General features: G+C 38.7%; 1 protein-coding gene across 25 annotated transcripts in view; it reads left to right on the top strand.

Annotated features, from left to right (window-relative positions):
* Positions 1-23,966, top strand: part of Trim9 (tripartite motif containing 9) — a 98,391-nt gene that overhangs the window by 59,991 nt on the left and 14,434 nt on the right. For 16 of the 25 annotated variants that reach the window (XM_076848296.2, XM_076848287.2, XM_076848292.2 and 13 more), the window contains 4 exons: positions 4,696-4,806; positions 6,033-6,186; positions 13,470-13,627; positions 16,619-16,757. In XM_076848296.2, coding sequence (XP_076704411.1) covers positions 4,696-4,806; positions 6,033-6,186; positions 13,470-13,627; positions 16,619-16,757 — 562 coding nt within the window. Of the gene's footprint in view, positions 1-4,695; positions 4,807-6,032; positions 6,187-13,469; positions 13,628-16,618; positions 16,808-17,603; positions 17,637-23,966 lie in introns of those variants that run through there. The other 9 variants (XM_076848293.2, XM_076848284.2, XM_076848276.2 and 6 more) reach the window with 4 other exon arrangements.

The raw sequence follows: 23,966 nt of genomic DNA, 5'->3' as shown, positions 1-23,966 counted from the left end.
AGTGCGCCATTTAACAAAGTAAATCTATTCTAATGGTCACTAGACACCTGCCATCCGGAACAGATGGTGACCCTGCTGAGAAAATTTTGAAAACTTTCTCTGAAATTATGGACTACAGATTAATTCATTGTCCTGTGAGAGCTAGCTTAGGCTGTATGTAGTGCAGATAAAAGCAGAAAGAGTGTTTTCCTAGTGCCTATTTATTATGCCTTTCTGGTTACTTGCACAGTACATAAGAAAAGAAACTCTTGAGTCCAGCCAACTGCAACCATGGTGCCAAAGCATAGAAATGAAAAAGAAAAAAGGAGATGGCCTGACTTCCTGTGAATTATTTGACAAAAAAACACACAAGTGTAAAAATACATAGTAATAAAAAGTGATATGAATAAAAGGTTGGAGAAGGTCACAAGTAAAAGAACTGATAAAAGACTTGGCTAGAGGAAAAAACATTTATACTTTTAAAAGATTTAATTATTCATCTGATTTCCATAAGGTGGGAACTCTTGTTCATTTTTTTTCAGAAACTATAAGTCAATTACAGTGCACCCAAAATTCTGCTCCGAGAAACCCAGTTTAAGCTTTAGCAGTGATTTTATCACAGGCTGCTGTGATCATTGTGGAATGGTTGATTAAAACATAAAAAGAGCCAAACAACTGTAGCAGCAATGGCTCTTGGAAAGAAACTCAGAATAGTGAATCCTCCCAAGAAGCTTGAGCCATAGAATAGAGGGACCACTGGCAACTGCCTGTTGAAACTCAGAGACTCTCCAGCTGTGCAACAATTAAGCTTCTCAATGGGAGGCAGAGAGCCCCTTACTCAGAAACTCAAAATAAACCTTGATCCAGAAGGAAATTTATAGAAGCAGGCATGGAATTTCATAAAGACTGAGTAATGTTCTCATTTCAGTACTTGTGTGTCATAAAATTATCCTTGGAGCTGAATCTTCTGGAAGGTAAACACAACAATTCAGTCTATCTTATCTCAAAAGCAGATTCCTGTTGGGTTCCTGTGTTCTGATCCACTCTGTACTTGTTTGGACATTCAGGACCAGAAGGCACAGGGCAGATGCCACTCGGATAATGAAATGGCTACTGTTGAGGTCTCTGCTACCTACCAGCAGTGATGGCCTGGCTACCAAAATATAAAAATCAACTGAATTAAGCCTCATATAGCTGAGGAGAGTAGAATATTAGTTTTAGGCCAACAGTATTTAATTTTTTAATGTTTAACCCATGAAACATTTTTTTGGAGACCCCCTCCCCACAAGAAACAGAAGTCTAAACTTCTTGCTTGTTTTATGAATTAAAAAATAGAATAATTTGTATTCCTTGAGCCCCAACCAACACAGAAATAGTGTCATAGTAGTTGTCAGAAACATACTGAATGTTGGAAGAAAATAAGCCCCCCAAAAAATCACACCAAAAAAACTCACATCAAAGTTGTTGTATTTCACCAATTGTGATAGATTTTTAAAACCTATATTTTGTTTTTTATTTCAATTATTATTAAGTTGAAAAGCAAAATGACCAGCCTCAGCAACTTAGTGAGATCTTAAGAAACTTAGTGAGAACTTGTCTCAAAATAAAAATAGATAGATAGATAGAGAGATAGATAAATGGGCCGGGGATGTGGCTTAGTTGCAAAGCACCCCTGAGTTTAATCCCTAGTACAAAAAAAAAGCAAAATTAAATCATCATTCAGAAAGTAGGAGATCCAAACAGTCAAAACAATCTTGAAAAAGACAAATGGAATTGAAGTGCAGGTACTTCTGAATTTCAAAACTAACCTCAAAGTTACAATTTCAAAGCACCGGGGACTGGCTTAACAGAGACAGACCACTGGGATAGAACAGTCCAGAAATAAATTCTTGCATATATAATCAAGTGATTTTCCAGAGAGGTGCCCAGATCATTCAATGGAGAAAAGACAGTCTATTCAACAAATAGTGTGGAGAAAACCTAATGTCCATGTACCAAAAAATAAAGTTAGACACTTACCTAATACCACGTGCAAAAAAAAAAAAAAAAAAACAACTCTCAAAATGAATCGAAGACCTAAATGTAAGTCCTAAAATTATAAGACTTAGAAGGAAACAAAAGCGAAATTTGGCAATGACTTCTTAGATATGATGCCAAAAAAAAAAAATGAAAGAAAAAAATAGGTCAATTAGACCTCATCAAAATTATAAATATAAAAGGAATAAAAGGAACAGGAGGAGATATTTTTAAATTATATATCTGATAAGGGATTGATATCCAGAATATATAAAATATTTTTACAAATTTGTAACAGGAACAACAAAACACCCTAACTAAAATAATGGTGAAAGGCTTGAGTAGACTTCTTTCCAATGAAGATCAGTTAATAAGCACATGGAAAGAAGCTCAATGTCCCTAGTCATTACAGAAATGTAAACCAAAATTATGATGATAATACTTCTCACCCATTAGGATATTTTTTTAAAACAGGAAATAATAAGTGTTGATGAGGCTGTGGAGAAATTTAAACCCTTTTCCATTGCTGGTGGGAATGTAAAATGGTATGGCTATTGTGGAAAATACTATGATAATTCTTCAAAGAATTAAACACAGAATTACCATATGATTCAGTAATTCCACTTTAGGGAAGACTAACACATATTTGAACACCTCTTGGATAGCACTTTTATTCACAAGGTTAGAAGGTAGAAACAAGACCAGTCTCCATGGATGTGTGAATGGATAAACACAATGTGGTATATACATGGATTAGAATACCATTCAGTCTTCAAAAGACAGTAATTTTGACACATTCTACAACACTGATGAACCTTGAAGACATTATTCTAAGTGATATAAACCTGTCATGAAAGAGCAAGCTGTTGTATGATTCCACTTCTATGGGGTTCCTAGCATAGTCAGATTCATAGAGACAAAGGTAAAATGGTGGTTACCTGGGGCTGATAGGAGGGGGCAATGTGGAGTTATTATTTAATGGGTATAGAAATTCAATTTGGGAAGGAAAAAAAAGATCTCGTGATGGATGGTGGTGATAGTTATACAACAGTGTGAATATAGTTAGTGCTACAGAACTGTATATTTAAAATGGTTAAACTAGAAACATTTGTGTGTTATACACATTTTATCATAATTTCAAAAAAGTGAGAACAAGAAATAGAAATAATAAGTGAATGAGTTGTTGAAAATTGGGAAGAAGTTAAATATACAGTAATAGGGGAACTGGAATGATTAAATAAATTAGTATTACCCACTAAGTGGATATTTATGTAACCAACAATATTTATTAATGGTGGCAACATGGAAAGATGCCTGTGATAGGGTATTAAGTGTATGAGGGGGGTAAAATTGTCATATAATTTGATTGTAAGTATAAATAACTCTGGTTCCAGGAAAAAAAAAAACTAAAAAGAAATATGAAAGTGCTTTAAAAAAATTTTTTAAGAGAGAGAGAGAGAATTTTTTTAATATTTATTTTTCAGTTTTCGGTGGACACGACATCTTTATTTTATTTTTTATGTGGTGCTGAGGATTGAACCCAGCGCCCCGTGCATGCCAGGCAAGCACATTACCGCTTGAGCCACATTCCCAGCCCAAAGTGCTTTAAAATTTTTAATTTGGATGGTGAAATTATTTGCTTTGTTTTCATTTATTTTCCAATTGTTTTGGAAAACAGATGTAATAATCTTTAAAGGAAAATGAATTTATAATTAAAAAATGAAAAGAAGTAACAAAGCAACATCTTAAAACAATCATTACAATCCTTTTTAGTTATCTATAATATCAAAAATACTGGCTATCTTTGAAGCTTTTGCCAATAATGTAACTATCAAGGAAGCAAGTGATTAAGGTTCCTGGAAATTCTTGTTCAATTTTCTGCTTCAAATACCACTCAGGATTCAGGTCACTGAGCAGAGGATACAAAGTTGAACATCTCCGAAGGAAGAAAGAAACTCGTCATGCGTTTGTCACTGGGTAGAGAGAACTTGCCAGAGGCGAAAATGGCATGCATGGAGAGATGCCTATCTAGGTTAAAGCAGACTCACAGCTTGGCAAATAGGGCAGTCTTTAAAACTGCTTTCCAAATTGATGCAATGATTCTAAGTAGGTTATTCTTAAAACTTAATTCTACATCCATCTTTCTCCAACTGACTTGTTGACTCCATCTCATTGTCTCTCACAAGTTCCACCTTGGCCCTCCAGCCTCCTACCACCCACTCAAGGGACCATAATGCACAGGAGACTGTGGGGAAGGGCATCAAGGGAAAGGCACAGGCTTTAGATGGTGATGTCTGCTCTTTGGAACAGGCAGGTAGTAGGCAAGGAAAGTGGGCAACAGTGTCACAAAGCAGAGCTGCAGCCACCCATCAGGAAGGGGTAGCTGTCTTCAGACTCCTAGGGCCTCATACTCACAGTAGCTCACAGGTATATTTGATGGTCAAGGTCGCCAGATTCACAGGGTTCCAACCTCTGTGTTCCTTTCTGATGTATCCTGTTACCAATTTCCTACAAGAGCCTTATGTAACCTGTCTTCCAGAGCCATTGTTCATGTGGATGTTGCCATAAAGTATTCTCATAAATTTAGTTTCATTCCATTGATGCTCTTGGATTCTGGTCTGAAGAAACCTTCCAAGGTCCCAGTTGTTGTCTCTTCTATCCTCTGCCATTTTGGACCATTCTGTCTCTCATCAATTCTAGGTGGTTCGAGATCAGATCTCTCACTGTACGGTGAAATTACGCCAGACCACAGGTCTCATGGAGTATTGCTTGGAGGTGATTAAGGAAAATGATCCTAGTGGCTTTTTGCAGGTAAGTGTTAACTAGTTCTGCTTCAGATTCCACATCAGATTCCATGGGGCTGAGTCTAGGATGCCTAGGTGGGGCATCCAGAAGCCCTAGCTGAGCATCAGTCCCTCAATAACAGAATCCACCTTCACACTGCAGTGAGTGTGTGGGTGCCTGCTAAACTCGCTGACATATACTGGAAGTTCTGTTTTCACCATGTATTAGAAGACTGAAAAGTGTTTGGGATTTTTTGTTTATTTTTGTTTATAGATTTAGTCATAAAAACTTAACTCCCTATAAGTTCTCCCAAAGTGGAGTCACTGCCTTGCCTAAGAATTGGGCCTTCTTTATTACTGTCTCTTGGACAGTTTTGTTATCTGGAAATGTCTGAGTGTGTAAGGTTTCTACCTCCCGGTCACTGGCCATAAGTCAGTGATTTCTCAAATATAGCAAAGCCTTTTCTATTTTTTTCAGTGTTATTTTGGTGAATTGCCATAAGATAATCTGACTTTTACTTAAGTTTTGATTCCAAAGATAAGGAACCCTTTGTTAAGGGATGTGTAGATGGTTTCCAACTCATATTCTACTGAACTGGCCAAGAGTAAAAGAAGGAGACTGAATGAAAGAATTCTCTGTCAGAGAATACTGTATTAATTACACAAAGTTGGTGAGCCTAAAATATAAGAAATGCCATATGCAGCCTCTTTAAACCAGTTCCCAAGTCTTTATAGACTACTCACACCTCAAAGTAGAAACTTAGATCTGTTGGTTCTAATAGGACTAACTAATCACCAACATCATCCCATCCTTTATAGTCGTTGGCTTTGAGGCTCATGGAGTATTGCTTGTCTCTCACAAGTTCCACCTTGGCCCTCCATACCCATAGCACCCACCCAAGCGACAATAATCAGAACAAATGCCCATGGGTCTGTGGGGGAGAGGCAGCAACAGAAAGGAACAGGCTTCTCCCTCTCTCACTCTTGGCCAATATAGAATGATCATATATCCAGGCATGTCTATTAGATCAATTAACACCTGATAATTACTTCCAGTGCCCTCCTTCCAACTCATCAAAATGTTCAGATTTGCTTGATAAATCATAGGTTATCGTAGTCATAACAGGGTCCTTCTCACCAGATGCACTGAGACAGAACAGGTGTGAGTCCCAAGGCGGTTTGGTGGTAATGCTCTTGGAGTTGAGGGGCAGTGTGACATTGTATTTCTTAGGCTGTGGTCTTTGATGTGATTAGATTTCTGACGCCCTCATAAGGAGAGTGCACCTGACTGAGGATCAGTGGGGGAAAGGCACGCTCACTCCCAGGATGACCACCGACTTTGACTTGAGCCTGGACAACAGCCCTCTGCTGCAGTCCATTCATCAGCTCGACTTCGTGCAGGTGAAAGGTACGTGATTGCGTCTCCCGAGTCAGAGAGCAACCTCTGGAACAGATGCTGGTGCTTTGGGCAGGATCAATATCCCTCTGATGAATGTTATAAAAATCTGTAGTGTCTTCTATCTTACTGGGTAATGAAAACATCTCCTGTAGCTGTGTAACTCACCTCTGAGCAAACCAGATAAATTCTGATAAACTGTTTGAGAGTCAGAGATTTCACATGCTCAGCATCAGAGAATAGCTGACATAAAATGAGAAAGGGAGAAAGAGAAAACATCCCTGCACATAACTAAAACCTGTTACAGAAATACTGATATAAATCAAGGGAGCCCAGAATTAAATGACTGCTTCCACCTGGATAGTGATAACGAGTAAACAGTTCAGCCTGGACCAGTGGGAACTTGGGAAGATCATAGTTAGCCTGACAGTACTGGCAAGAAAATAACAAATGTAGAAGGAAAATTAAAATTCAACCTAAACTTTAAAATTAATTTATGTAACTAAAGCAAGTTCTCTTTGAGATTTGGGGTAGGGTGTGAAGGGAAGTACAAATATATAGAATTATTTTAAGGAAAAGAACTTTCAAAGAAAAATAAACAATTCAAGCCAACTATGCAAAAACACTTTATGGCACATTAAATAATATCCATTTAAAGAATATTTCTGTTTTATTTTTCACTCTTTTGCTTTGAAACATACATACATTCTCAGGAAGGTGCAAACACAGTATGAAGAGGTCCTTCAAATTCTTCATCTAGTTGCCCTCAATGGTTACATTTTTGCATAGCTATAATATAATACCAAAAGCAGGACCCAGCATAGTGTGTGGTTCTATGCCATTTCATGATGTGTATAATCACCACAGAGATCCAGGAACAGAACTATTCCATCCCCACGATGTTGCCACTTTATAGTCACCTCCTCTCCTTCATCATCATCGCTGACAACCACCCATCTGTTGAACATTCTCCATCTCTATCATTTTATCATTCTCTGGACCTTTTTTTTTTTAACTGAAGAAATTGTTTTTCTCTTTGCAACTTCTGATTTAAGTTTCCACATAATAAATGACTCTTGCAATTTGGCAATTTAAAATAATTTTTTTTCTTAAGAAAAAATCTACCTGCTTGCTTTTATCAGTCACATAACCAAGCAAGCATCAGGGCATATAGTTAAGTCCATCCTTGTACTTGGGATTTCTCTCATCTTTTTAATAGGTTTGCTTTATTTTCAGTTTTCTCCTTTTTTTTTTCTTAATATGCATTGCTTTCAAAAGATACCTTAATCAATTTTTAAAGTAATATATACCTGATAAATTAAAATGCTTTGTTACAGTAACAAAAATATTTAGTATATATTGAATGCTACCTGAACCAGACACTCTCCTAAGTGTTTTATATGTATTACCTCATTTCATTCCCATGGCATAGAAGCCTGGGTCACACAGCTAGTGAGTGACAGGGCCAGGGTTCATACCCAGGGAACAAGGCTCCAGAAAATGCTCTTACAACTTCCCATCTATGCTAAAAAGCTAGTACGTTCCTCTGTGCTTTTTCATGGAATATCTGTATTCCTTTCTTACAGTTAATAAATCAATCTTTTTGTGTTGCAGCAATTCTTTCTTGCTGTTTAACATTTTTCTTTTAACACCCACATGGTAGCCTGTGAAATAAACCCATCCCTAGGTGAATATAGAACCCCAGGTAAATCTTCCATCAGCCTCTCTCTGTCCCCAAAGGAAAGGTTATGTCACAAGTAGCTTGGAAGAGAAAATATGTCACAAAAGACCAAAATAAAGACTTGATGGAAGAGGAAAAAAAGGAGCCAACCCAGTTAAGCCTTGGTGAGAGGGCAAAAGGTGGGAGGCTCGAGGGTAGAAGCCTCGGGGCTTTGAAATGTTTTAATCAGTTGTCAAAGCCCTCCCCTTCCCCATTCACTGCCCTTCTGAGTCCTGTCCATCTGCCCACGGTGGAGTCCAGGCCAGTTGGCAGGATGGCAACAATTGTGTGAACTGAGCAGGCCTTTCAGCTGCTATGAGAACTGCAGGTCCACGTGCCTGGCATCACAGAACACATTTCCAAAGCATTGTCACTTGGCCACTTAGCACTGCACACAGAAATAAGGGTGAACACAGCTGTGTGTACAGTCTGTTCAAGTCTGTACCCACAGCAGAGAATGGCCAAAATGTAGAACACCCTCACAGCAAGAGTTCATCTGGACCACAAAATATCCAGAACAGTCATTTAGGAAGTTAATATGATACAACATTTAGTATGAGAGGTAGGTATTCCATTTACCTTTTAACTTTTCATCTTCATTTACCTCTGGTTAATATCACTCTGCCTTGTTACTTTATATGCTTTGTTTTGTGTTCATTAATTTAATTAATTCAGTGAAAACCCAGTCCTTTTTAGAATCTGAATAATTTTTACCTGTCAGACGCTTGCGATGGAAAGAAAACCCAAAAAAGGTCATGATGTGATAGAACTTGATTAACTAGTTAAAACTTCTCCTACTGGACTGCGTAATTTCTCTTAACACATGTACAACTGTTCCTGGCATAATACTAGTCTTTGTTTTTAAAAGAAATACTTAGTTTAATGAACAACTCGTTTGCAACTTGTTGATAAAAATATCGCAAGAAACTATATTCTAAAATGCATATACAAATGGCCCAAAAATTAAGTAACATTTGGAATGGTGTTAATGTAATCTGATAATTGTGAAAGTAACAATATATGTGATTTAATATGTGTTTTCTAATCATACTAAGTAGATTACAAGTAGAAAGTTAAATTTTTTTCAAAATTACTGAAAGTATGCATTTAAAATTATGATAATGAAAATATCTGTTTCCTTCTTGACTGAAAACTTGAGCAGCCATCTCTCTGGTTTTACAATCTCATCACAAATGCCTTTGCTGTTGTTGTTGGTACTAAAGAAGATAGTTTTGCTGTTAGTTTCTACACATTTTTACTCAGCCAGCTACTGCTCAGCAATAATGCATTGCCTGAAGTTATTCTCTTAATAACTAAAGACTTAACTGGTCTTTTTTTCTCTGATTACACATCACCCCTAAGCAATTGAAATCCATCTGAAGAAAACTGATATATTCTTTGTTCAAACATTCCTAAATTGAAATATTTTCTGGTTGCATCTTGATTAGAAAATCATATTACACTCTTTACAGATGATTAGGAGTGGTATTGGATATTTCAGACTTTTTAAAAATTGAAAGCAATATATTAAGCTCTCTTATGTTTTTATTAGAGAATATAAAAAACAACATTTTTCCCCTTAATTCTAAGTTGCTATCATCTACTATTCTCTAGGTTATGACAAAGAAATTTTAAGAGTCTTTTCCTAGTCTGCCAAGGGTTCCACTGCAGAAAAATATTAATCTGGAATTGAGCAAGTACACAGAATATGCCAAGATTCATGAGTCATGGTGCTGAAATGAAATGTGAATGTATTCAATATGAACCAGGATGAAACCATGACCTAAAACTCCACTGATGATTTTTAGCACATAGACCAAATGGCTGTTAATTTCTTTAAGTGCCTCTGCTCCACTAAAAATATATTTATCTTCATTAATTCATCTTGAATGTGAAAGCCCTGAGTACGCACCAAGGTCATGGGCAAGGACAGTGTGATCTGAACAGACTCTCTTATAAATCATAGAGAAGAAGCAGCCAGGTTGGCAGCAAGGGGGTGAGCATACCCACGTGTGCATGTAATCTATACCTATATAGTGGTATGGGCCTGAAATGCATGTCCTCAGAATATGCATTCACATTTATCCTTAACAGTGTACCAGCAACAGTTTTCTAGAAATGGCCTATAGTTCCTCTAAAGTCTAAATGCCAATTTTTTTTGTCAACCACCATAAAGAGAAATGACAGTCTACATACCAACCTTCAGAGAAGATGTAGTAAATTGGCATTCACAACCATCATAGCTCTGCAGGTGAAATAGCTCATTTTTTAATATCTAGGAATGTTTGTCATTCGCATCAGAGAAAACAGAAAGAAGTCTTCAGAATCAGGCATGGAGACTCTGCTCCAGTGCACTTCCCTGGAGAAGCAGCTGAGCCAAACGCACAGCCCCAGAGCCAGCCTCCTGGGCTTCAGATCCTAGCCTGCCCTTTCCCCGCTGGAAATCCTCTCCGGGCTTTAGTTCTTAGTTTTAGATTTTAGTTTGCAAAGCAGAGATGATAACAGGCCCTACCTTGTGGGGTTGTTGTGAAAATTCAGAGTGTTAATACACATAAGCCTCCCAGTACACTGGCTGTCAGTGAGAGATCAGGAGGCATCATTTATGATTCATGTTCCCTGTGGAGGGTGGGAGGTCAGCTTCCTTTCTCCCTCAGTCTTACCACTCCTGTTGGTTTCACAGAGGAATTCTGAAGAGTTGTCATTGTTCACATCTGAAGGATTTAAGAAGAAAACAAAGAAGGAAAATGTGAGATGTAACGCCAAGACATTTTAAAACATGGGTAGAAGAAGCCACTGTTGCAGAACAGAACTTTAAACTAAAACTCCTCCAGACTCTTAAGGAAGTCAGGAAGAGTAGCTCCCCTGGTATCTAAGAGGAAAATTTGTAGCCTGAAGCTTGATTTTACAGGCTAAAAGAAAATTTACATGCTAGAAGTCTGATCAGGTCAGGAAAAACTAGTTGTTAAAGAAAAGCATGAAAGGAGCTTAGAAGTGTAAAGATCAAGATAGCTACAGTAGCCCAGTGCAAAGAGTTTAAATAAAACAAAACACTCTTTCTTAGACATCAATCCAGGAACTATAGTGTTCTGCATTTCCAAACCATAAAAAATAGATTAACTTGAAAATACTTTGGATTTTTATAGACCATTTATTCTATATCTAATAAAATGAAATAGGGTAACATAAAAATCTTCTATAAAGTCTACTTTTCTAAATGTCAGCCTGAGTATTTGCTAATGAGGCTGTGATTTTTGTCACATTTGCCTTTTATGTACACCATCATTTTGGGGTAAATCAGGAATAGATAAATAAGGAAAAAGAAAAAATAATTTTTAGCACATGGGGAAATAAATTTAGATGCATGCAGATGTCTCTGGGTAAGTTCTTTCCCCTCCCTTTGTGTTTTTGTCCATTTGCTTATTTGTTTAAATCTGGAGTGATATCAAGATTTGAAGATTAGTAAAAGGTTAGTTTTATTTCTATCCTTTCATTCTTTTTAAGTGTAACCACTGAAGACTTAAAATCAAGTTCTAACATCTTAATTACACATGGCATCATGTATTTCAGTTAATCTTCTGATTATAGCTATGTCTGACAGGGAAATTTGAGTACCTTATCAGAGACATTGCAAGCTTTTGCAGGATTCAAGTTGAAACCACCTTGTAATTTTATTCTTTGATTTTTAAATTGATGAAAGGTAGACTTGTCCAAAACATGAACAAAGGGAAAACAAAAGAAGAACATAGAGCTAATGAAATAAGAGAGTCCAGGGAATTATTTTATGATGGGGTCTAACTAATAAGAACATTTCAGAACAAACATCACAAGGACAATCAGTCATGTTTCTAGAAACCCTTTAGAGAAAGATCTGCTTAAACTTCTCATATTTACTTCCACAGTAAATATGATAAAATGTATTCCTCTTATAAAGGAAACAAATTTTAAATAATAAAAATAAGTCACCAATACTTACAATGACCTACAGTCAGTCCTCAGTTAAAACTCTTGGGTGTTGCCTATATCTATGTGGAGGCTCATTAGAATCCTTAGAAGGAGTTGTGTTTTCTGTCTCCTCCTCCTACCATCTAGTCCTGGAGTTTATTTATTGAACAAGACAATGAATTTATCTCCCTTCCTCCAAATCCACATGTTCTGGGGACTTCTGAGGTTGTAGTAGCTACAATTATCTGATAAGATTCCATCCTATACCATTGAAACACAAAACATGATTTCCTTTTCCTAAACTGATTACCTCCAATTAGTGAGTCATGAAATTTAATTTACTTTTGTTGATTTAGTAGCTCAGACATGATTTTATTATAATGTATCACAGTCTAAAGTGATCTGGTTGACCTTCACATCTCATGTGTTATAGTTACTGCTTTTGTTTTCTAGGTTATTCAACATGGAACCTGTTTCCTAAACTGCTGTTAAGTCAAACATCTCCTTGGTTGGGGTGACTGATAGGGAGCACATTTAATTCAGTGTTAGATAAATCCAGTTTTGGTTCAGCATATCAGGTGTTCCACAATTAACATTTGTTCATCTAAATGTCACTCAATGTGATTCAAACTGTTCTTTCTAATTTTTAGCACATTTTAAAGTGTGAAAAATAATAATAATAATAAATCAATACTTTGATGCTTAAAAAAATTAAGCTTTTGGCATAAACACTGCTCCATCCTGCCTACATACATTGAGTTCATCTGTTAGGAACTTGGACCACTTCTTAACTAACGTTTCTAAGTCTGTGCATCTGCAGTCCCAACCACTCTATAGTTCTAATGTAAGATTCTCAGTATAAAATGTGGAGGAGGAGGAGGTATTATTGCTAATCACATTGAGACAGTTTTTACAAGGCCATGAGGATACCTGGTGCCTTCTATCATATCCCCATCTGTTCCCAAATACTCCTAATGGACTTGACCTCATGCTATTTCCAAGATACAGCTGTCTTGAGGATATAATGTCAGGTTCCCCTGAATTTTTGAAACTGAGAAATCTGTATTTGTATCACTTGCTACCAAATTTCAAAAGCCCACTGCTTTAGCTATTTATGAGCACAAGATCTGGAATAGAATCATTAACTTTTAAAAAAAAAGGATCACATATATATACATAGAAACATAGAGGTTTTAGTGACATTTAATGAAATAGGCAGTTTGAAGCTGATGAACTGAGGTTTAAATCTCAATAAGTGCTGTGATAAATGATTGGCTTCAGCCCTGATATGAATTAAATAAGTCTTAATGGGCTGGACTGGAAGTCTGCACCCCTTTAAGTCATTTCTCTTGAGGATGATAATCTTCCCTGCCCAAGAGATGAGAACAAATCAGTTCTGTGGACATACCTGCCACCCCTCCATCCACCACAGTGCAGGTGGGAAGTGAGGCCGTATGCTTAGAATAAGATCTCAAGATAGCTAAGGAACTAGCCCCACCTGGGGACCAGGGAAGATCCAGGTCAGGTTCCCATGCACCCCAGGCTGGCTCCTTCTAACCACATGTTTATCAGGGGGTTGCTTATCATTCCAAGATACTCAACAGAAGCCAGAGGTACACTGATTTTTGTTTAGCTTCCTCTCCAGTCCCAGCAACACCCATCCTACAGCTGGAAGAGTGTTGCACCCACAACAACAGCGCTACCCTGTCCTGGAAACAGCCACCTCTGTCCACGGTGCCCGCCGAGGGATACATTCTGGAGCTGGATGATGGCAGTGGTGGTCAGTTCCGAGTAAGTAGACAACCTACTATTTTTATCTCAAACCAGTGACTCCTTCAGAGAACCTGCCATGGAGTCTCTGGCCTGGCTTCCCCATCTCTTCTGGAGGTGGACCACCCTGACAGGGCCTACTGGCCCTTCAGCTGTGGCCTCCCTTCTCCTAATACCATTAAAGACAGAGGAATCTCTGGAATTTTCCTACTCTTCCTGAAAGACAGTACTAGCAGAGCTGCAAGCTCTGAATCAGATGACCTGTTATCTGCTCACCTCCACTGACCTGTGTGACTGGATCTGTTTCTCACCTCTCAGCACTTTCAGGTCCTTGTCTGTAAACCAGGGGGATAAAAATAACATGTATCTCATGACTTGTTCCTAGGACTTCACTGGATAATTGTGTAAGATTCTTAGCATGCTGCCCAGTACATGACAAGGCTGCAGTAGTAGCTATTATTATTACCATTAGTATTTATTGCTAGTAACATCATTAACCACTGTCTAAGATATGTTCTGCAGTCATAGCTTGTAATTATCATTGATTGGCATTCCTCTTACTTGACATACTGTCCAGGTATGGCCTCCCTATATTCAAAAACTTTCCTAACAAAAGTTCCCCTGGTTCCATGTTTTTTCTGAGCCTTACACCAGATAGAACTGATATCAACAGATTATTATCACCACAACACAAGGGAGTTCTAATCCCTGTGGAAGCTCATGGTCTCCTCTAAAGGTAACACAGGCTGGCCTTTTGGCAAGACATATTCACGTTGCCTACAAGTTGGTAGTCCACGTGTGACTGCCAGTCTGCAAATGTCTGCTTCTCTGTCATATACAGACAAGCTCGTTCTCATTCATTCTCTTTTACTACCTTGTTTTCCACCTACTCCAACTCAGTCTTGCCTGAGTTTTCTTTCTTGGGAGCTCTGATGCCTAGGACCTCCTAATGGAGCAGCCCTTCTGGATACTGAGTTTAATCCCTGCCCTGACCAAAAGGGACCTTATCCCTGAAGAGGAAACTTTCCTACTCTTCTGGCCATCGATGGCCAAACCTGAGTCACCAGTATTGTAGAGCAAAGTCTACCAGTGACTCCTTTCCTGAATGTCTTTGATCCTCCCTAGGTTTGAATGCTTTCAAACAGGAACCATGTCTTCTACCATTCTCCTCAAGGCAAAGGCTCTTTCTCTTCTAATAAGAAAACCTTTGTTTACATATGTGTTGGTTTACTGGTATGGCAGAATCAAGTTTCTACCTTTCCAAAATAAGGGTCTTGGGTTGCATCACAATCCATATCTGTGTGTGTGTGTGTGTGTGTGTGTGTGTGTGTGTCTGTATGTCTATAAAATCCAGATATTGGTCAGTTTCTTACCTCTGACCTTGCCTTTCAGGTCTCATTTCATTTCTAGGGCCTTTCTTTTCCCTTTTATTTTTTTCCTGAGAAACTAATCCTCATGGTTTTCCCTGTTCTGTACATAAATATTTATTTTATCCTGACTCTTTCCACCTAATTGCTACCTACCGGCAGTGTTTCAGGCATCCTGCCATGTCTCGCCTTCTCTTACAGTCCCAGCGTCTCATGTTCATCCTGCTTCCTCAGCTCGTCCCTCCTGAACCCATCTCTCACCCACACTTCTCTTCCAAGAGTCAGGCCCAGATTTTTCCTTTTGCAGAAATGTCCATGTCTGTATCATAAAACCCCCTTAAACTCAGCATGCTTTAAAACAAACCCATAATTTTCTTTCAAAACAGCTGTGTTCCTTTCTCATTCCCATTGTTTCTTCTTATATATCAGATTTGGAATCTCAACACCAACTGCTCCTCCTTCCTCATTGAGACCCAGTAACATTAAGGAAGTCATTGAATCCCCAGATCCTTCCTAGTCAGCCCGTTGCTCTCCCCCCAGGGTCCCTCCCTTTCACTCCACAGACTACCTTGAAAAGTTGCGGCCAAGTCACGCTCCACAAAGGTTCCAGCCGAGTCTGCAGGCTGTTCCTTTCTTACTCTTCAAACACAGTTCTTGCCTGGCAGCACTGGCTTCACCCGGGCATTTGTTAAAAATGAAAAATCTTAGACCGCACCCCAGAGACCTGCTGGATCAGAAACTGCATTTTAAACAGATTCACAGGTTATTCCTATGCACATAAAATTTGAGGAGCCTGAAAGAGAAGGAACAATATTCAAATTTGTGTTACTGCTGCAGTAGAATGAATTGTAGGGCTATCCAAAACCCCAGTCTTCTTAGGAGCCCACCAGAGAGCTGTCATTTTAAGGCTGTGCCTCGAATGCAAATTATTTTTACTCATTACACCGCATAATTTTGCAAAGTATATAGCTGAAGAGGGAAGCAAATGCCTAACCTATGCTAAAGATGCATTATGCTAGGATTTATTTTAAGCCTTTGAAATGTCATTCTTCCTCCCCCTTCCCTCTGTACTGTGGTACAAACCTTTACTTCTGAAGCTTTGAGTGTAGCCTTTGTGACAGTTCCTAAAGTTATCAGTGGAGTTTTAAACACAGCACAGAGACCACCCTCATGTTTTCATACATGCTTTAAAAAAATGCTTCTAAAAAATAAATAAAGAAGACTCATTCTTATAAACAAAGAGCTCTGCAGGTGTAATATACTATATAAATGTCAAGTTAATATTAATAAGTATAGTTCTAAGTGTAAGCATTCAATTTTAATTTCTTAAGCCCTACTAGTTGCTAAAAACTACGACTCATTGAGCCTCTGGGCCTATGATAAATACAAGGATCCATGTTCTCCATCTGCACATAAAACCTTCTATGGTCCTCAAGTCAACTTTGGAAGGGGTGCATTATTTTGCACCCCATTTCACAGATCAAGTACTGAGGCTTAAAGGGGTATATTAAACTGCCCAATATCATACAGGGGATTCAAGTCCACATCAGGCTTTCAGAAGAGCTCTTACCATTCAGCAGTTTCATCTTCCTTGCTCCTGGCAGGGTTCACATTAAGTGGTGTCCTCTTATTTGTTGACCCTCAGGAAGTGTATGTCGGAAAAGAGACGATGTGCACTGTGGATGGTCTTCACTTCAACAGCACATACAACGCCCGAGTCAAGGCCTTCAACAAAACAGGAGTCAGCCCATACAGCAAGACCCTGGTCCTCCAGACGTCCGAGGGTAAGGCCCTTCAGCAGTACCCCTCAGAGCGAGAACTGCGTGGCATCTAAAATGGCTGGCACGCCCGGAGGTAACCCCACCACTGCCCACATTCCTGAAGTGTTTCCATGACTTGCTCTGCATTCTGGCACAGAGCCGCTGTTCCTCTCCTGCCTTTAGAGAGCCCATGGTATGTGGATGTGATCAAACCAAAGATTCCACATCGGCAGTTCCAACGGCTTGGGCCGTCGGCTTCCTTTGATAACACTCTAAATAAGCTGCAGTTGAAGAAACTGAAAATGAAGGCCTGAATGTGCCCCTGGTGTCTAAGACGAATGTATCTAGGCTGTAGAGCAGGTCTCCATTCTCCACCAATACATATCAGTTGCCAGTTTTGCCCAGATGGTTCTCAGTTCCTGTGTAGTGCTTGCTTGTTCCTGAGGGTGGGACCTAGGTTCTTTCCAGCTGTGGATTTGTATGACTGCACATGTTTCCAATGGGCATGGGGTGCTAAAGCCGTCCAGAGAGGGCCTGTTGGCCACTCCTGGCTCAACCAGTTCTGATCACTTCCATTTCCTACTCAAAGCTCAGGCTGTGGGCACCAGGACAGAGACTTCCTGTGGGCACCAAACAGGAAGAGACCAGCCTCTCTGCATTACCTCACCATTCTCACCTTTGCCAGTCCCTCTAGTCTTGGTCCAGCTGCCTAGGGCCTCTATACAATGTTAATCTCTAGAGAACTTGTGCTTCTTGGCTATACTGTAAATATTTTGGTCATCAAAGACAAAATAATCTGTCTCAGAAGAGAGGCTTAAATGTGATGACCGGGTATAATCTCTGAGGCTTTTCACATTTTCCTTTTAAGAGCAATCGCAACACATGAAATTGAACCTATGAGAGGTGTTTGTAGCCAGTGCCAAAGTATTTTGAGACCTTGGGGTGTCATTTTAATCATAGAAGTCGCCTCCCACCCCATTGGCATTCTGGATAACTTCCCTTCACAGAACCAATTATGTTGATTTTGTTCACGTTCAAGATGTTAACTAAAAGAACTGTGGGGGTGTTTGTTTTTTTTTTTTTCCCCCACTTCCCACAAATCACAGCATGTTCCAGTCACCCTCTAAAATGGTTCACATGGTTAAAAACAAGCACAACTTTGAATCCTATAGCAAGGGTGGATGACCCCTAGCCATGGAAACAGTGCTTTGGGGAGCAGTTTTAAGTCTGAGTGATGCTATTCAAACAGAGGATTTGTTGACAGGACAATGTCCACATGACCTTTTTTCTTTGGATTACAGTGACATGGTAACTAGAACTTTCCCCAAGATTATCATTTTAGAAACTCCTCTCTGGGATGAACCTATCAACCCAAGAGCAGTTGCCTTTTTTCCCAAAATACCATGATAAATGCTAACACCCTCCAAAAGTTTTTCCTACGTACAGTGCAAAGGGCCCTCGATATGCTGGCCTGGTTTCCCATGTATGCACACAGCAGATTCAGTGAAGTGCATGCCGGCAGAGCAGAGAGAAAATTGTAGTAGTTTTGCTAGTATTTGTCCTCAGACCTATAAGAAAACTATTTCTACTCATAATACATCGTGGGAATTCTACTATTCTGCTAAAATCAGTTATTAGCATAACAGCCTGAGTGCTTCTTTCATCCTGCAGAAGGATGTAATTTCATAGTTTCTTTTAATGTTCATGAGATTATGGTGTCTAATTTAATAAATTACAGGATTTGGAACTGCGATCCTTGGTACCACAGTCACAGAATCGGGGGTCAATTTCTAAATGAAACTAATGGAACCAGTTCTCTTCCAACAAAGAAACTGTACTGTAGAAATTAATTTCCTCCATGAATTTTATATATTGTATACAAATATAAGGTATGTATCTGAATACAAAGCAGACGCTATCATCATGTAGATATCAGTGTTCTCTGTTACTGCACAGAAGTGACTTTCTCATGATGAAATAAAGTTCACACACATACTTTCTCCATAACTTTGGTTTGTTCTATTTGTTTCTCCCTCTCTCTAATTCATTCAAATAGTAAGACAAAACTTAGAAAGCAAGAAAAATATAGTGGAGAGTTCCAGTTCAATTTAAAAAAAAAAATTGTTCAATCTGTTACAATAGATAAAGCCTATAGAGTTAATTATGTCATTTTTGTTTTCTAGAAACAATGAGAAAAAAATGCTATCAACAAATTTTGATACATTCATTGCACTTGTACTTTATTTATGTTATTTCCTACTTTTCCTGGAAAGTTTGCTTTAGAGATTCATTATGTTTGCTTATATTGAGGGGGGGATGGTTCATTTTGGCTTTCTACTATAACAAAATCTTTCACATTCTTCTTAGCAAGAATCAACCCTTTTCCAAAGTTCAAAACACAAAGTTTGAATGTGAAAAGAGTACAATTACATTTGTGATAGCAAGCATAATTTGAGATTACATGTATTTAGTCTGAGGTTTAAATCACTTGTCTCTAAAACCCTGAACTATCACAAAACCTTCTGCTGTCCTAAAGGTAACATTACACAGAGGAGATCAAATGTCTACATTACTATGTATTCTTACCATTTTTTTCCTCAAAAGCAAATTTACCTCTCTATCTGTCTGTTTCTCTATCTCTCTGTGTTGGGCATGATTGTTAAGTGCCCACTGTGTGCTACACTGTGGTATAGAGTCTTTAGCAGATGGTATTCCTGCTCTGTGGAGCTTACAGACTAGTAAGAGAGACAGGCCTTAAGGAAATAAACACATAAATAGGTCACAAGCTTACAAATTTTGATGAGCATTGTAAAAAAGAAAAGGAAGGCATGGTTTTTTATTTTGTATTTTTATACTGGCCAAAAACCAATGTAATTCAGTAGAAATGAAATGTGTTATTATAAGATAAAAGGAAAGGAAAATATGTTATTGTGTGAGTTCAAGTTTGGCTGGTTCCTGAAAGCAAATTCCTGGGGAAGTATCTAAGACAGCCATTAAAATATGGCCAGTCCCAGATCTAAACCAAATCATCCTGACTTAAGAAGAAATATAACTGTAAGCAATTTAATTTTAAAGCAATTTTAAAATAAGGCCCACAAACTTGGTTCTGTAGAATTTTACAGTAATTCATTTGATACCGTCATGGCTGTGTTACAGTCCTTGAAACCATCTGCAAAAGAGTGCCTGCTAAAAACCTTGTGTACCGAGACCTTCTTGATACACAGTGTTCTGAGGCTCATTCGGTGTGACAGACTACACTCCCACCAAAAACAACGAGGCAAGGCTGAGTGCAGGATAGGACACTTTCTGTTTATTGTTCTCTAATTGCCTTCTGCCTATCTAAATAGACTGACTGAACCTTTTTCTTATTTTAATCTGGAGACAAGAAATAAAGGGATGGTAATATTCATGGGACTCAAATAACTCACTGAGCCTTTAATTGGCTGAAAAAAAAATTAAGTCCCTGAGATTTCACTCCACTCAGCCCCTCAAAACTGGGGAATTGCTTCTGGAAGCCTCCTCCCCAGAATTAAAGAATTTACTCTCCCCAGTCCTTTAAGGAAAGTAAAACATGGAGGATTACAATATGTGTACTTCAACCCTGACCTCTCTGTAGAGATTTTCCTTGGACAGATTCTTGAAAGTGGAATCACTAGATCAGAGAGTCTGAACATTTTTGAAGCCCTTGATCTGTATTTCCAAATTGCTTTCCAAATAGTTTTACTCTAGGAATGTGTGAAACATTCCATTTTAGTATATCACCTTAATTCTACTAATTGGGGTTTAATTTCAACTAACAAACTCCTCTAAAAATAAAATATATATATATTTCTAAAAGTGCTTTTACTATATATTTTCATAGAAGTACTATTCGGTTTGTTTTACATCTAACAGCTACATGAAATAAGTCACAACATACTGCAGGGCAAATTAACATGATCTAAAGGGAAAGAGAGTTCCCAGAGAATGAGTTGGGAAGAAAGCGCGTGGGGTGGAGAGAGAAGGAGAGAGAAAGAGATATCCAGGTAGAGGGGATACCAGTATGCAAAGCAAAGCTTCAAAAATCTGCCTTGCACTGACACAAGATGATATTTGGTCATTCAGAACTTTAATGGAGCACCTCTGTTATGTCAGGTAAATAAGCTGAGCCCCCAGGATCACAGGAAAACATGAAGCAGGGCATGTGCCTTTGAATTCAGGAGCCTTACTGCTCCTCCAAATTCTGTGACACCTTACCTTACTCAGATCAGGGGAGGGGTTCAGATATTAGCCATGGACACAGAGGTGTAGGCATATCTACTGAACTGCCTTAGGGTAAATAGAAAAAAGAAATTACTCTTGTTGTTGTGGTGGTGGTTGTTGTTGTTGCTGTTTTCTGTTGGACCTGATAGTGAAACATGTAATTAATAGTTTTTATATAATTCCACTACTGTATCTCAGTCTCCCAAAAATATCTGGGGCTTTCACATCCCTGTAATTTTTCATAGAATCTTTCCACGGACAATGAAGTTCTCAGAACTACCATACCATTCACCTTGCTTAGAACTAAGATCTTCATCCTACAATTTAGTTGCTATCCTGCAATCAAACAGTAAAAACAATGTCTCCAAAATTGGGGAAGAAAAGAAAAAGGACACAAAGTTCAGGTTTATTTATACTTAGTTTATGCACAATTCCACTGAGATCATTGGCCGATTTGTTAAGACCACAGCAAACTAAAAGCCTCACATTGGAACAGAGATAGGGAGTTATTATAGAAGTTAATTTAGTATTTTGGCAGCATTGATTAAGGAAGGTGACTGGAAAAAAACTTAGAAAAGACCCCCCAAAAAATCAAAAGAAATCATTCTGTGCCAAATGTTCTGATTAAGAAAGTCAGAAATATTTCTATCTAAAACATTTAAAAGCTAGTATGTTCTCTGGAACCCTCAGTAGTGGATATAGGGCATATCACAGAAGGTCTTATGGAATTACAACATGAAATAAGCTGAAAAAAACTATTACCTTAAACCCTTCTTCATTTTGCACAAGCTGCTGAGAATTTCTTCATTGTTCATCTGAAGATTCCATGAAGAATGACAGCTATATAAGAGTCAGAAAATATTTCAGTATGCTGAAACTCAGTGGAATGACTATATAAAAACTATTCATTCCATGTTTCACTGAAAGATCCAACAGAAAAAAGTGGAGGGCGGGGGTTTCATCCACCATAATGCAGTTAAATAGACTACAGACTACACTTCCACAAGCATTGCTAATGTCTGAACCTCTCTCCTGCTCTGTTACTACAACATTTCAGATCTACCCTATGTATTGTCTTCTGCTATAACAAATTACCCTCAAACTTAATGGCTTTAAAACAACACAAATTTATTAGCCGGAAGTCAGATTCCTATGGGGCCAAAAGTGAGGTGTGAGCCAGATTGTGTTCCTCGGGAAGTTCAGGGGGAGCCTTTGTTTTCTTGCCTTTTGCAGCTTCTAGAAGCCATTGCCTTTCTTGGCTCTTGTCCCTTTCCCTGTCTTAAGAACCAGCATCATAACATCTTCCAATCGCTCCCTTACTCTGACCCTCCTGCTTTCTTTATAGAAGGAAACTTGTGATTCCTTGGGCCCACCTGGCTAACCCAGCATACTCCCCTTATCTCAAGATCCTTAATTCAGGCACACCTGAAAAATTTTTTTTTGCTATGAAAGATAATACTTTCAGAGGTTTCTGGGGACTAGGATGTAGACATTTTGGGGTGGGCCATTATTCTGTGTGTTTTACCCTAGGAAGGAGGTATCATGATTATTATTATCCTACTCTCCATATGTGCAAACTGAGCTTTGGTAAGGTTAGGTAACATTTCAAACCCACTTCTTTTAGCCTCCAATGCCTGGCTCAGAGTGCTGTGGCGCTGACATTAGAAACGTGCTATTTTCATTTAACCAAAAGGAAAAAAAAAAAAAAAGAGGGGGGTGGAAACTACCCTAACTCTGTCTGTTAGGTATCTAAAAACATCCTATCAAAGCAAAGCCACCCTGAGTAGCTGCCTTGTGTACTTATCCAGGAAGCCAGAAATAGGACTTGAATATTTTCAAAAAGTTATGTTAGGCTTTTGTCAAAAGAATAACATTTCCTGATTTAAGACAGAGACATGGAATGGGCCATTATTCTCAGCATAACATCTGGACTCCTCTTGAGCCCCTGTGCCTGTTTCCATGTCTCTGTTCTTTCTCCAGCCCCCTTCTACTCCAGGTGAACAGTTCACCTTAGAGAGGCTCTTCTCCCCAAGTGGTACCATGGATGCTCCTGGCTAGCAGTGATGAGCCACTGTTTCAGAAGGAAAGGTAATGTCAGAGGCACATCTTTGAGGCCTTTGAAAGCTACAACCAGATGAGATCTGGAACTTGGAGCCCTGCTCAGGCTGAAAACACAGAGCTATTTATTCACAGAAGGCTTCTGACCCTCAGATCTCAACTGGGAAGAAAAGCAGATAGAAGGAAATCAGTGAGAATCGTGCTTTAGATAAGGCTATAAACTCTAGCATTAACCAGCAAATACATGCCTAGGACACCGAAGAGGGCCCTCAAGCATCCTTAGTCAAATGTCCACAGTAGCCATCACCCAACATTTTCCAGGATTGTTTTATTCAACAACAATAAGTGGGTTGGGATTCTTGAAGTTACATCTTAGAAATTGCTTCCTAAAAAATGGGCATAGAAGGTGTTATTCATGAAGATTAAAATGTCTTTTTCCTTGATTAGACACTCCCATCAAAGGAACCCAGTCAGAAAATACTTAATGATATAGGCAGAATATAGATTGCTGCTTCCATTTTTTTTGGAATGCCTAATGGCTTCTTCTGACCAGTATCTCTTTGCAGGTATAATTTTATAGTGATTTTAATCCAACGTAAGTACCACACTTTTAAACCCTAATGTACTGAGGCCTCCTCTCCCCCAAGAAGTTGCAATCTTGTGAGGGAAGAAGAGCCTCTCAGAAGACCAACAACAAGGAACACCTCAGCCCACTTACTCCTGTGGCCAGAATTCTAAAGGGAGGGGGTGATGCATTTGTTTAAAGGGGGGTGGTGCTGCATGTGTCCTTTGTCCCTAACCATACTGGTCCACTGAACACTTTTTAGAGAAAAAAATATTCATCCTTAATATATTCAGGTGCGTAGCTGCTGTCAGATAATCTACACAAACCTTGGTTACCTTGAGACCATTGAAATGTACTCTATGGTCTGT

Source organism: Callospermophilus lateralis, chromosome 3 (assembly GCF_048772815.1).
Source record: "Callospermophilus lateralis isolate mCalLat2 chromosome 3, mCalLat2.hap1, whole genome shotgun sequence".
In the NCBI taxonomy this organism is placed as follows: Eukaryota; Metazoa; Chordata; class Mammalia; order Rodentia; family Sciuridae; genus Callospermophilus; species Callospermophilus lateralis.
The sequence above is the reverse complement of the archived record's forward strand: the minus strand, read 5'-3'. Positions and strand labels throughout refer to the sequence as shown.